This window comes from Copadichromis virginalis, linkage group LG22, assembly GCF_057382275.1.
Source record: "Copadichromis virginalis isolate Kocher_CV1m ecotype Utaka linkage group LG22, C_Virginalis_male_GT1.1, whole genome shotgun sequence".
NCBI classification, from domain to species: domain Eukaryota; kingdom Metazoa; phylum Chordata; class Actinopteri; order Cichliformes; family Cichlidae; genus Copadichromis; species Copadichromis virginalis.
In genome coordinates this window covers 14,331,072-14,344,254 of record NC_140638.1, presented here as the reverse complement: position 1 = coordinate 14,344,254, position 13,183 = coordinate 14,331,072, and the positions used below count along the sequence as shown (strand labels likewise).

Below are 13,183 nucleotides of genomic sequence, written 5' to 3'. Positions count from 1 at the left end.
AGAGAATGCGTAGAAAGGAGATGATGCTTTTTAGTAAGTTAAACTAAAAACTAATCAAAATGATTCTTAGGCTTGTTTGTTATTATGTAAGAAGATTAGATTCACTTGTTTGAAAGTCTTGACATTGTCTCCTATAATTTATTGATTATCCCAGGATGGCAGACATATGTGCACATAGTGTGTGCTACTACTCGATTTCATCAGCATCCATCTGTATCCCTGAGTGATCGTTTAGTCTTCCAAGGCTTTAGGCCATAACAAAGTACAGTGGCTCCACCAATTAAACTCAGAAGCCAATTTTGAGGTCCATACTCAAATCCCAAGTGATCAGAAGGGAAACTTTTGTAATAATGGAAATTTCATAAGGTGCACAAAGTGATGAAATTGGGGAGGAATTTCTTTTCTTTTTTTAATTTAAGCCCTTTTGAAATTTTTCCATTTATTTTTAATTGATAGAGTCAGAACGTTATAATCACACCTGACATTTAAACTGTTTCACAATGAGTTTAAAGTTATCAAGATGGGGAATATTTTTATTCCTGACCTTTACCTCCTTGGCAGTGCTATAGTTCAACCTGTATGTGCACGTTTCCTTTTATTGCTTCAAACACCAGCTCATTCATCTCTTTTTTTCAGTCATATATATATATGAGTATTAACTGGTTAAGCTGTGTAAATTGACGATTTCACTTAATTCCATTTTAAATTTATAGCTGCAGGAGTTTGAAGCAGCACTGAAGCAGCGAGATGGCATCATCACCCAGCTCACATCCAACCTGCAGCAGGCCCGTAAAGAGAAAGACGAGATCATGAAAGAGTTTTTGGAGCTGACCGAGCAAAGCCAAAAACTACAAATTCAGTTCCAGCAGGTAAAAATACTTTCATATTTATCAACCGAACTGTTTATCTGTTCTGTACTTCTTACGCTTTTAATATGATACTTTTGTTTGTAATTTAAAGTCTAATAAGCAATACATATTTGTGATAAGGTGGTCTTATAACCTTTAAAAACTGGACCTGTGTTTTTCCCCTTTATTTTTTGTACCGACTTATCTGACTGGTCATCACAGCTGCAGGCAGGTGAATCACTGAGGAATACGAGCCACAGCAGCACCGCGGCTGATCTTCTACAGGCCCGGCAGCAGCTTGTTCAGCACCAACAGCAGCTGGACGAGATGAATGTTGAGGTCAGAAAACTCCAGGAAGAGATCAGTGAGATGGAGTCGGTAAGAAGTTGCCTTGTCTGTTACGCTACATGTTAATATTTTTGTGTTTAATTAAATTGGTTGCACAGTGTGTTTTTTAAATGTAGCCCAAGCATTTCTAAGATGTAATTGTCTTCGTAGTCAGGGAGAAGAGCTGAAGAATCATTTGTCCAAAGGATAAATGAAAAGGACTTGCTGATTGCTCAACAAGAAAACCTTATTTCGAGTCAGGAGCAGTCACTGACAGAGTTGAGAGCAGCAGAGGGGTCTTTTGCACAAACACTGAGGGAGAAAAATCAGTTAATTTCAGAGCAAACTGCAATAATCACAGAACATGAGCGGTCACTGACTCTGCTCAGAGATGAACTTGCTCATGTGGGAAGGACTACAGATGAGAATATTATACCGCAGTCAGATGAGAAAGATCTCATTATAGCAGAGAAGGAGACAGTCATTTTAGAACGTGACTGTTCTGTTACGCAGCTCGAAGATGAGCTGGAGACCTCAGAGAAACATCTGCGCAAGCTCCAACAGCGAATGGCTGTAAAGGAATCTGAGCTGGAAAAATGTCTGGATGAGTTGGAAAGCACAAGGTCTGACTTGGAGAGTTATAAAAATGAAGTAGAGAGTTGTAAATTACAACTGGAGACGGAGCAAAAGGAGTTGGAAATTTGTAAGAGTGAACTTGTGACCTCCAGACAGAAAGAGCGAATGTCATCTAATGAAATCATGCAGCTCATGGGCACAGTCGAAGATCTGCAGAAGCGTTGTCACCGGGGCAGCATGTCTGAGAGTGACACCGTTCAAAAAATGCAGGGAGAGACCGAGAGGAAGCTGGAGCTTCTCAGGGCGGAGCTGGACGAGATGTACGGCCAGCAAATTGTCCAGATGAAGCAGGAGCTTAATTTGCAGCATGCAGCGAGAGTGCAGCAAATGACTGAGCAACATCACGCAGAGCTCGAGCTTCTAAAAGCTCAACAACTGTCCCAAACTCCCACTGGCAGTGCTGCTGAGGTGGGTGCACTTAACACTAAGATTAGGGAGCTCCAAGAAACTTTAGAGCAGTTTCAATCTATGCACGAAAAAGCCAGACATGAGCTTAGCGAAGTAGCCAGAGAGAAGGTCAGCCTGCAGGCCAGGGTGGATGGTCTTCTTCAAGAGCTGCATTTAGCTAACGACAAAGTGGAGCAGGTATCCCACAGTCTTCTCTCTCAGGAAAGCCAAAAAGTTGAGCTGCAGCAGCTCCAAGAGACCATTGACAATCTGAGGAGTGAGCTGTCTGCTGCTCAGGAAGCCGCACAAGAAGCTGAAACTAAACATGAATCTGAAATAACCAATTACAAGATTAAGCTGGAGATGATGGAGAGGGAAAAGGATGCTGTGCTGGACCGCATGGCAGAGTCACAGGAAGCAGAGCTGGAACGACTGAGGACCCAGCTTCTGTTTAGTCATGAAGAAGAGCTCACCAATCTGAGGGAAGACTTGCAAAGAGAGAACTTCTTAAACACAGAAAACCTTCTCAATGAAGCTGCTATCAAACACGAGAAAGCGCTGGATGAGCTGCGTGCTGGTTATGAAGAAGAAGTGTGTTTGTTACAAAGGGAGAAAGCAGAATTTGCCACAGAACGGGATGAACTTTTGCACCAGATTCTTGGACTCAAAGAAGACCTGAAGATGGCTTTGCACAGCTCTAAAACAGACAAGCTCGTCCAGCAGCTCCAAGAGCTCCAGGTCGAGCTTGAGGAACTCAGAAAGGGTGGAGAAGAACGAGCAAGAATGGAGACTGAAATGCATACAATACTAAAAAAGACGGACGTACTTGAAAACCAAGCGAAAGAGCGAGAGCAGCACTGGGAGAACAAGCTTAAAGAGCATGAACAGGAAAAGGAGACGCTGATCCAATCAAATAACACTTTGAAAGAAGAGATTAGCTCAAAAATCACGAAAATTGAGACACTCACGGCAGAGAACAATCAAATCCAGCAACAAGTAGCTGAGCTTGGGGAAGAAGTAGAAAAGCAGAGAACTACTTTCTCTTTTGCTGAAAAGAATTTCGAGGTCAATTATCAGGAGCTGAAGGAAGAGTACAAGTGTCTCATTGAGGCAAAGACGCAGCTGGAAGAGAGGACACGGAAGGAGACGCTTGAATTTGAGGCAAAAATTGCCAGCCTTCAGTCACAGATTCGAGAGCTGGAGGAGAGCAGCAACATGGAGGACACAACTGATAAAGCTGTGATTGAAAAACACTCTACTGAACTAATGGAGAAGCTTAATGTTACTTTGAATGAGAAGGAAAGCCTGACTGGAAGGCTTTCTGAAGTTACAGAGCAATTAATGTTTACAGAGAGCAAAGTGGGACAACTGGAAGAAGAGCTGATGAAAGTGAGACGAGAAAACTCGGCGGTCATTGCCCGAAATGAAATCCTAGAGAAGGAACTGGAAAAGGAGCAGGAGATTACGACAGAGCAGATAAGAGGGCAGGATGCCCAGAGAAAAGCTAAGCTCCAGGAAGATGAGGCAGCTCTTGAGCCAGTTTGTTCTTCGGTGGATCATCACATTCAGATTCAGTCTCTGCAGGAAGAGATCAAGGCTCTTCAGTCCCTCTTACAGGCAGCTGAACACGAGAGAGACGCCATTCGGCTGACTCTGGAGCTCAACAGGCTCTCACAGACTCCGTCCCCGGCAGCGGTGCAGTCCTCGGGGGAGGGACCTGTTGAAGGACGAGCCTCCCCGCAGAAATCCTCAGGCTCAGGGTCAAGCAGGCGCAAGAGGCGGCAGAGGTCGAAGCAGGAGCGCAAAGTGGGCTCAGCTCTTTCAGAAAGCAGAGAAGAAAGACAAGGGGAGGAGAAAGAGGAGGCAGCGACTGAAGAAGAGAGAGCTAAAAGTGCTGCAGAGGATGAGATGCAGCCTCAGATGGAGAGACAGGTTGCGTCTCGTTCAGGAGAGGGGGCCGGTAAGGAGGACTCCACTGACGGATACCAGGGAGACGGAGGCAGAGGCTACATCAGCAGAGAGGTAGGCACTCACATGTATCTGCTGCAGCACGCTGCTACCGTTTTCCTTTGCCTTTTTTACAGTATATGTCTAAATGATGAAAGAGCTTGTGAAAAGAGTTAAAACTGCATCACAATTAATGCTGGGGTACTTGGTGTTAACACTGTTGTTATTATTATTATTATTATTATTAGCTTTGTAAAAAAAAATGTGCTGATTGTGTATTCGTAGCCAGATCTTGCTGAAATATTGAAGAGAATGTGACTGAGGCGTTTCAGCGCTGACATATTTTTCTCTGTAGTGAGACACAGTTATGATTGCAGATTGCCTTCAGGCTTGCTCTGAAAGGTAGCACTGAGCAACATAGTCAGGCTGCTGTGCTGAAAGATACAGTTTCAAGTTTAACCATTCAGCGAGGTAATTGTGGGAAATATGCACGCTCAATGCAGCCTGCATGTTGCATTGAAGTGTCCATTGATATTCTGCTCATTTCTACTTTTTAAAGAGGCGCTATTCAATATTTATAATCAGCTCCTCCTCAAACTCCGCGTAATAATGCTGCTTTTTAAAATGGCTGGAAATGGGGAAGAAAAGCAGTCAGCGAGTCTTCTGATAGCTTTGAATCATTGCAGTTGTGCAGAAATGTGTACATTCTAGTTTCTTTCCATCTTGCAGGGAGTGAAGGGTTTGAGGTGAGAAGCCATTTTAACCCAGTCACTTCTGTGTCTGTGTCACAAATGCACAAAGAGTACAAAAAGATCGTGTACGGTGTCTGTCTGCCATTTTCACATCTGTGCCTCGTCATTAGTTTCTCTCACCTCCTGGGTTGGAAAAGCCAAACATGCAAAACCCCCAAAATACAAAAAAAGCAAGGGTTAAAAATGTAACGCAGCACTTTAAAGTTTTACTTTAGTAGATATGTAGTTGATTTGCAGTGTAAGAGCCACATTTCTATTTAAAGGACTTTACTGATGTTCTGTGCAGAGTTAATACTGGGTTAAACAGGAGATTATAAAATCCCTGCATCCTTTGTAAAGTGTAGTGGATACTTTTAGGAAAGAGTTACTAGATGTACTCCATGCTCCCACTCAGGAAGTGATCCATAGCAGTGCATCTTACATTTCTGTTCATCGCTGTCTTATTTGTGAGCGCTTGTGGGAAAATATCAGCTTTAAAAACTACAATACATTTACTTTGCTTGCTTCTTTAGGTGAGCGGACATGGGCCGACCGGAGGCTCGGAGCACGCTGTCGAGGGAGAGCCGACCGAACATGTAAATGTCACTTAAGCTCACATCTTGCCTTTTGGTTTTCAGTTGCTTTGATGCATCAAACAGCGCGATGTAAAGGTCAAAATATTTTTTAAAAAACAACCCACTCATACAGCTGCAGTACAGTGCAACCTGTGCTTTTATCCTACACCCGTCTGATGAATAAATTCCTCCTGTTCACGAGTAGGTACAGGCAACGAGATTTGATCATTTCCACACTCGACGTGCCTCAAATTATCAAGTGGATGTGCTTGTTGTGTAGGCAGAAAATTTTCACCAGGCAAAATGAAAAATAAACTCTGCATCAGCAGTCGTATCAGACGGCCTCACGAAAAATTGAAAATAAAAATTGTCATCAGAGGAAAAGCATGCTGTAAGGAATACAGTAAGGGGGGGAAAGTCTGTTTCTCAAAGTAAAATGGTCCTTGATGTCAGGGAGCAGCTGGGGATAATCCTTGACAGTACCCGAGGCGGTTGCTGAAGAGAGAAGCTAACAAAGTGTGCAGGTTTCTGTGCAAAAAAATATGCTCCTAAAATCTCTGTAAACATGTAAAAACCTCAGTTTAACATTAGGAACTAGACTGTAGACTACTTCTTAATAAAACCACTCCATTCCCACTTTAGCAAGTCTCTTAAAAACAAATATGGGAATTGTTTTATATATTTGAGCTTTTCCTTTTTCAGTATTTGGAGTAAAAATATGTCATTTTGTAGCAGCGTCACATAATAGCACAGCTGCCATCTGCTTGTTAGGCACTGACCATCTCTCATCTGCATGTTTTTAAGCAGCAGCATCTGCATAGCTACAGGTTTGAAAAGAGTCTGCTCTGCATCCGTCAGGTGTAGTGCGAACGGGGAGATGGCGTCATTAAAGTACACCCTGTTCAGAATGTAGAGTGCACTTTAAAACGTTTGACATCAAAGGTAACAGAATCGCAGGTTCACAAGTGTGTAACCATAATGAGTTTGTGCTAATGCACGATGCATAATTAGAGAGAGAAGCCTCACCGTGGGCCTTTTGTTCCTCGTTAAAGAAGTGATAATAGCAGACCTCACATCCTAAACACAGATGGCTCGTATCACGGCTCCGCCAAACAAATATGATTGCTGGCGTTATGTTATTTAATAATTTATGTCTTCTGGTTATTACATTAATGTAGTATTCTGCATAATTTAATTTGTGGTCAATTATAACTGATATGTGATTATATTTAATTCTCTTTTTTTCCTTTGTATATAAATATCATAATTCTGTACTTGTGTGTGTATATATATTTAATAGCATACATATACTGAATATCTGTATGAAAAGACACATCCCATTATGGGTTATTTGATGTTGATGAGATGATCTCTTCTTCCTGCTTTAAGGGTGAGTGCAGGTTGCAAATGGAGGCCCAGCGCATTAGCCTGTCTCAGATCCACGCTGCCCAGTTTGAGCTGCTGCAGGAGGAGACCGATGCCCGCACACGCTCTCTGGAGCTGCAGCTGCAGGGCTTGAAAGATCGCGGTGCGCAGGGTGAGCAGATAGAGAGCTTTGTGTGCATCTGTGTTTGTGGCAAAGCAGAGCAGCAATCTGATGGGCTCATGTGTCCTCCACGATTTTGTTTTTAATACTGCCTGCTTATAGTTACACATCAAAACCTTTATGATTTTATATTACCTACATAATTTTTGTGCTTGTTTTTCTTAGATGAACAAAAAAGCTTCAAATACCAGGATGTGATGCAAGCCGTGTCTGAAGAATGCACTGCGATTATTCTGGTAATTACTAAGGAATAATATTTGAATTTGGTGAATCCTTGCCCTTTTTTTAAAAAAGAAAGTGTGGTGCTTCATTATTATCTCATTCAGCCTCATCTTTGTTTCTTTTTAGTCTTTTCGAAAAATCTTTGGTGAAAAGTTTTTGGTGAGCGTCGATGCAGAGAGCAAGCCGCTCACTTCAGAGGAACAACCAGTAACTAGTGACTCCACCTCCATGATCCTGGAGGCCAGAGGTACGCTTTTAACGAGCACGTTAAACAAATATTGCATGTAATAAAACACATGAGTCTCCTGAATGCGGCACCACGGGGTCACCGTTAATTACTGTGTGGCTACTAAATGCTTTTACCTCACCCGCTGCAGGTGCACACTCGGATACAAAAACAAAATGTAACCCTTCTTTTTATTTTTCTTTCTTTTTATTTTTAGAGCTTTACAGAGAGCTTCAGCAGGTCAGAGAGAGGATTGAGCAGGAACATCGTCGACTCTCACAGCTCCAGGCTCTGCTGAGAGACGATGGGAACAAGGTAGAAACTTACTCACCCGCAGCCACAAGCTGTGCTTCAGTTCTACACTACAAGCTAATTCCAGCCAAGCTTTGAGCTTTTGTTTTATCACAATCAAATATTTCATTATCAAATATTTGAATATGTTCACAGCAGAAATAATGAGAATTGTTTATGTAGTTTCATTGGCTGTGAAATTTCTTAATTAGCAGGTTGGACTGCATGCATCAGTGCATGAATTGTGCTGTATCATTTTATGTTAGTATAAAACTGAAAAGTAAAAGGTTTTGCTATGGAAATTATTCTATATGGGAAATAATATTTTATAGCTCTGAAGTGTTTGTTTTGAGGAGCAGTAAAAATTAAAGTATGCATGGAAGAGCCCCACTAAATCTGTTGTTTTCCAGATGAATGAACTGCAGACAGCGTTCAGTGAGCTGAAGAGCAACAGTGAGAAGGAGATCTCTGATCTCCGAGAACAGGTCGCCTCTTTAAGCCCCTCAGCAAGCAAAGGTAAATCTGGAGTTCATTTTTCTGATAAAAAATTAAACGCTATTATATGTCAAAGCTCATGTAAGTGTGTAATAATAATAATAATACATCTTAAAGATCCCAGGTTTAGGATCACTATTATTCGTTCTCTTGTAAGCTGTCTGCAGCTGCAGGCTTTAAAGTGTTGCAGAGTTGTGCTGTTGAAGTGTGTGATGATTTTTGTGCCCAGAAGGTCCCTCATACTTTGAGCTGGTGTCCTGGTTACATGGTGCATTTTAATTTTTGCATAAACTGCTTTGTATTCAGACTGTTTCTCAAATGTGTATAAAAGAATGCAAATGCAATGCAGTAAACAGCAAAACAACGTTTTGACTCTTCTGTCCAGAAATATTTAGTTTATCTTTTACCTGTAAATGTTATTGTGACCAAGTTATTTCTCTGCTCATTCATTTCTTGCTAGATATATGCATGTAGGCTTTTGGCACTGCAGCAGGCTGCATTCCCAGAACAGACATAAAAGTATCTTCTAATCAATTTAAATCTCTGATGCTTTCTAGTTTCACATTTCACCTCTGTATCGATTAGATCTGGAGGAGCTGCCCGGTGCATCTACTTCCCTGACCATGGAGTTGCAGAGGCTGAAGGCCGAGGCCAAGGAGAAGCAGCTGAAGCTGGAGGAGAGTCACAGGCAAGAGATGGAGCGTCTCAGAGCTCACTACCAGCAGCAGGCCACAGAGACGGAGGAGCGATACGCAACGGAGCTCTTCATGCTGCAGCAGCGACTGCAGGAGGTCACCACCCAATACAGGTGATGCGCCAGTTAAGTGAGACCCTATTTAAATGTTTATACGCATTTTAAGACAAATTAGTTTGTGAAGAAAACTTGCACAGATAAAAACAAGGCATAAGATATTTTTCACTGGGGGGAAAAAAAACCTGTAAAACATTTAAAACCCCGAAGTTAATTTTTATAGATGACTTTACACTCCATTGTTGTTTCATGTGAGACTTTTTAGTTTTTAAACAGCACTGCAGCTGCGCTGATAACATCTCGTGTTTACGTTGAAACACACGGACTCATTTTAATGCTCAGTTGGCCGAGTTTGTGTATGTCAAGTCTGAACAGACAAAGTGACATGAGTGACTGTACTAAAGATAACTTCAAACACAAGCTGGTGTGCACATCCTGTGCAGCACGTGGAAGCTACCTGACCCACTTCAGTTGACAACAAAGCCTTAACTAATGAAATATTCACTAGGCTGCCCACAAACATGTGAAAGTACCTTGTCAGCCTTTACAAGTGGTTTTCAGAGAGAAGGGAGGCAATAAAAAAAGAAATCCACACGCTAAGTGCCATTTTCTTTAATTAAATAAACTTGTGGCCAAATTGTAAGCAGTTGCATCTCAAACATAATCTCTGAACTCTATATATCCTGTGTCTTCCATCAATCCGTTTTCACGCATCCAGCTTTTGGTTTCCGGGGCAGTAAAGTTAGCCTTTATGTGCTAGCTCATGCTTCCTACATACTTTGAGTTAGAGATATGATAAACTAAATACATATTTATATATTTTTAATGCATGAAATCAGTCTCTTTCTTTTTCTTTTATAACTAAGACGCTGCTGCCCTCCACTGTTTGAGATTGTAAATATAAGCTTGTTTTCCTCTCCTGACTTAAGTCTAATAAAAGATTTCCAGAGATGTGGAATTCAGTCACAATTTTATATCCAAGTAAATTATTCTTACGTATATATCTTTACTTAAATTACTCCGTTACTCCATAGGGGCAGGGTTACACTCAGTAATTTTATTTTTTTTGTTTCTAAACATTATTTTAAAATAAATAGTAAATTTACATCAGCAGCGTTTGACTTAATGAACTTCTTGTAAACCTTTTTTTAAAAAGCAAAAATGATGAGTTGCAGCATATTTAATTTTGTTTATTTTATCTGTTAGCCTCATTATTCATTATTGAAAAGATCATTTACATACATTTTTGGACAAAGATACAACGTTTGTGTGAAATGATAGATAAAGCATGCAGGCTCAATGATAATGTAATAAAACTTGAGTTGACGGTTCTCCTTTGTTACTATTTTTTTTATCTGAACAGTGCAATGAATACCCCCCTTTTTTTTGTCTCAGAGGTGCTCATCTTTACACACTCAGCTGTCATTCTTAAACTTTTAAACTTGTTTTACGTCACAGTCGATGCTGACTTTGCATTTTGTCTTTCTGCTTCTCCAGTGTTCCAGAGTCCGGCTCTGAGAGGATGGAGGAGCACAGAGAGGAACTAAAGGTTTGGTTTCCCCACTTCACCCTCTTCCTAAGTCTTCCACGTCACACGCAGCATATCGTAATACAAGCTGAAATATGAACTTGCATTAAGATGCTATGACAGTAAGGGTGGATAGGAGGGAACAGTTGAAGCCTTCAGGGTAAAACGTGCCCTAAATCCCCCGCCTCAGTTCCACAACCAGCATCGAGAGTTAGTCCTATATCTAACGATTAAAAGGGGCTGGATGTTGCATAACGCCGTTTTAACCAAGCGGGCGTATTCTAGTTTCGGTGGCTGCATGAAAGGAGGATTCTGTCTTGCGTGAATGAACTGCGGTCCATTTAAGCCATTTCAACTTCTCTCTTTCCTCAGTTTGTCATTCTTACTCCCTCTGACCTCAAAACTGCATGGCTCATGTTTTCAGGCTCTCACATCCTCACACAGAGATAAGAGAGGAAGATTGACAGAAGTGGGGATAAACTGAGGAAAAAATCAGGCACTTTCCGATGTTGTATGTTTTTGATTTGAAGCGTCTAGCTTGCAGCAAGACGGCAAGGAAGGCGAATGACTGTGAAATAGACAAGGAATGTCTCATCACAAGACAGAGTGGTAGTGTGTTAGTGGAAAGTGTTTCTGTATTGTAACGCAAGACATCGCTTTATCTCTTTATCATGTCTGGGAGGCAGGGAGAACAAAATGCTGTATTTAGCAGTGGATGAAGGATGGGGGGAGCTTACCTAGAGGAGTTGGTTTTTTCAGGAACTGTCTTAAGGAACTTTCATTACTTAAATCTTCACAGCTTGCTTCGTTTTAACACACTGCTGCTGTTGTACACTTTCTGACTTCTTTCACTCTTTTCAGGAGCTGAGTGGGGAGGATTTGTCAGAGGAAGATGTGGAGCTGTCCCGATCTGTCAGGTCTGCAGGCCTGACAGCACAACTGCAGGCACTGAGGAAAGCGCTCTATCACAAGTACCTCCAAGAAGTCGCCGCTCTCAAAGAACAGCACAGCAATGAGCTGAGGCAACTGAGAGAAGAAAGGGAACAGGAGGGGAGACCGGGAGACAGAGCAGAGAGAGAGCAGGATCTCAACGGGATCAGCGGTGCTGGAAGCTCCACCGAGAGCCTCGGGGTAGCCGCGCAGGTCCCTGTGGAAGAGAAGCAACACCGAGAGAGAGTGGAGGAGGAAGTCGCCAGAGTATGTGGACATGTATTATGAGTTTTTGTGCAAATATCAGGTCGAGAAAGCCCCTGAGATCAACTGGTGTGATCTTGTTTTCAGAGGCTTGATCCTCAGGTCGTGGACGTTTATAGTGTAGTTTGTGGACCCCAAAAATGAAACTTTTAGATCTCCATTGTGTCTCACATTAAACAAAATCATGAAGAAAATGTCTTTGTACCCATGGGTTTTTTGTTTTTGTTTTTTAGGCTATAGTTCAGATGTCTGTGGAGTTTGCACAGCAGACTGAGCTGGCTCGAATCAACAAGCGTGCCCGTGAGACAAGCTCCTCCATGCAGACCCAGTCGGACGAGGAGGCGCTGTTGGACGGGGAGAAAGAGGAGCCGACTCCCAGAGATTCCCTCACTGCAGGCAGCAGGCTGGAAGAAGTTGAGAGGGAGAGACTGGAGAGGGAGCTCGTAGAGAGGGACACTGAGATTAGGAAGTTAAAGGAGGAGCTGCAGAAATCTGCAAAATCAGGACCTGAGCAGGTCAGTGTCATCTACTCAGCCGTCATATGCAATGTGTGCATCTGCTCTCCACTTTCAACCAACATCACACATACATTTATTCCCTCTGACCGACTTATTTGCTGCTGTCATTAATTTCAAGATGTACCATGTCACAGTTCAGGTGTTGCATCTCTTGGGTTGAATCTACGTTATATATCGTTTATTTTTTTTAAGTAGTAAGAGTAGTATTGCTTTTTGGCTACTCTTACCTGAGAACTATGAGCTTGAATTTTGTTCCTGAATCTGGGATTTTTTTTATATGCAGAACTTTAATCAATAATGTGGAGGAAGCAGTTTGGTTCTGTATTACAATATAGTTTCACATTTTGCATACACACACCTACTTCATTAAAAAAAATAGTTTTTAAGTATTTTAGTCAAATGATGCTGTAATTTATGAAATTTGTAAAGTTTCATCAACTATCTACCCTGCGTGCCCTGATTTCCATGTGCTGATTGAATATAATGTTATTTTTCAAAGCACTCCTCCTGCCTTCACCAGCCATTTACTGCATGATTAAGCTTTAACTGTGTGATAGCAGAGGCTGTCATTTTGAGTTTTCCTTGTGGTACGAGTTACTCCAGCCCACTCTCTAATATAGTATAGTAAAAAAAAAAAACTACTTAAAAATACTTAAAAAAAAACGTTCATGCACAACAGTAAGTGGTTTAAAATAACTGTAATGATGAGAAAAATGCATCTGGACCTTAAATTATTCATATGTGTTATGGTATTTACTTTGGGTCTTTGCAGAGACATTTTCAAAGTTAAATTAAGATGTGGAAATGATCCACATCTTAATGATCCACAGAAATAAATAGCAAAAACTTTTCTTTCTTTCTTTTTTTTTTTTGATAGAGGCAAATCTTTTCAGCCTAAAAACATACAGTCGGTCTATTTACAAACTGTGATGCTGAAGCTTTCCGTTTAATCTCAAAAGTA

General features: G+C 41.4%; 1 protein-coding gene across 4 annotated transcripts in view; it reads left to right on the top strand.

Annotated features, from left to right (window-relative positions):
• The window catches only part of akap9 (A kinase (PRKA) anchor protein 9), a 69,324-nt gene that overhangs the window by 17,747 nt on the left and 38,394 nt on the right, over positions 1 to 13,183 (top strand). For all 4 annotated transcript variants that reach the window (XM_085446789.1, XM_085446788.1, XM_085446790.1 and 1 more), the window contains 13 exons: positions 714 to 869; positions 1,071 to 1,226; positions 1,347 to 4,220; positions 5,410 to 5,472; positions 6,841 to 6,988; positions 7,163 to 7,233; positions 7,346 to 7,466; positions 7,663 to 7,760; positions 8,147 to 8,252; positions 8,817 to 9,039; positions 10,480 to 10,531; positions 11,372 to 11,707; positions 11,938 to 12,219. In XM_085446789.1, coding sequence (XP_085302915.1) covers positions 714 to 869; positions 1,071 to 1,226; positions 1,347 to 4,220; positions 5,410 to 5,472; positions 6,841 to 6,988; positions 7,163 to 7,233; positions 7,346 to 7,466; positions 7,663 to 7,760; positions 8,147 to 8,252; positions 8,817 to 9,039; positions 10,480 to 10,531; positions 11,372 to 11,707; positions 11,938 to 12,219 — 4,686 coding nt within the window. The remainder of the gene's footprint in view (positions 1 to 713; positions 870 to 1,070; positions 1,227 to 1,346; positions 4,221 to 5,409; positions 5,473 to 6,840; positions 6,989 to 7,162; positions 7,234 to 7,345; positions 7,467 to 7,662; positions 7,761 to 8,146; positions 8,253 to 8,816; positions 9,040 to 10,479; positions 10,532 to 11,371; positions 11,708 to 11,937; positions 12,220 to 13,183) is intronic.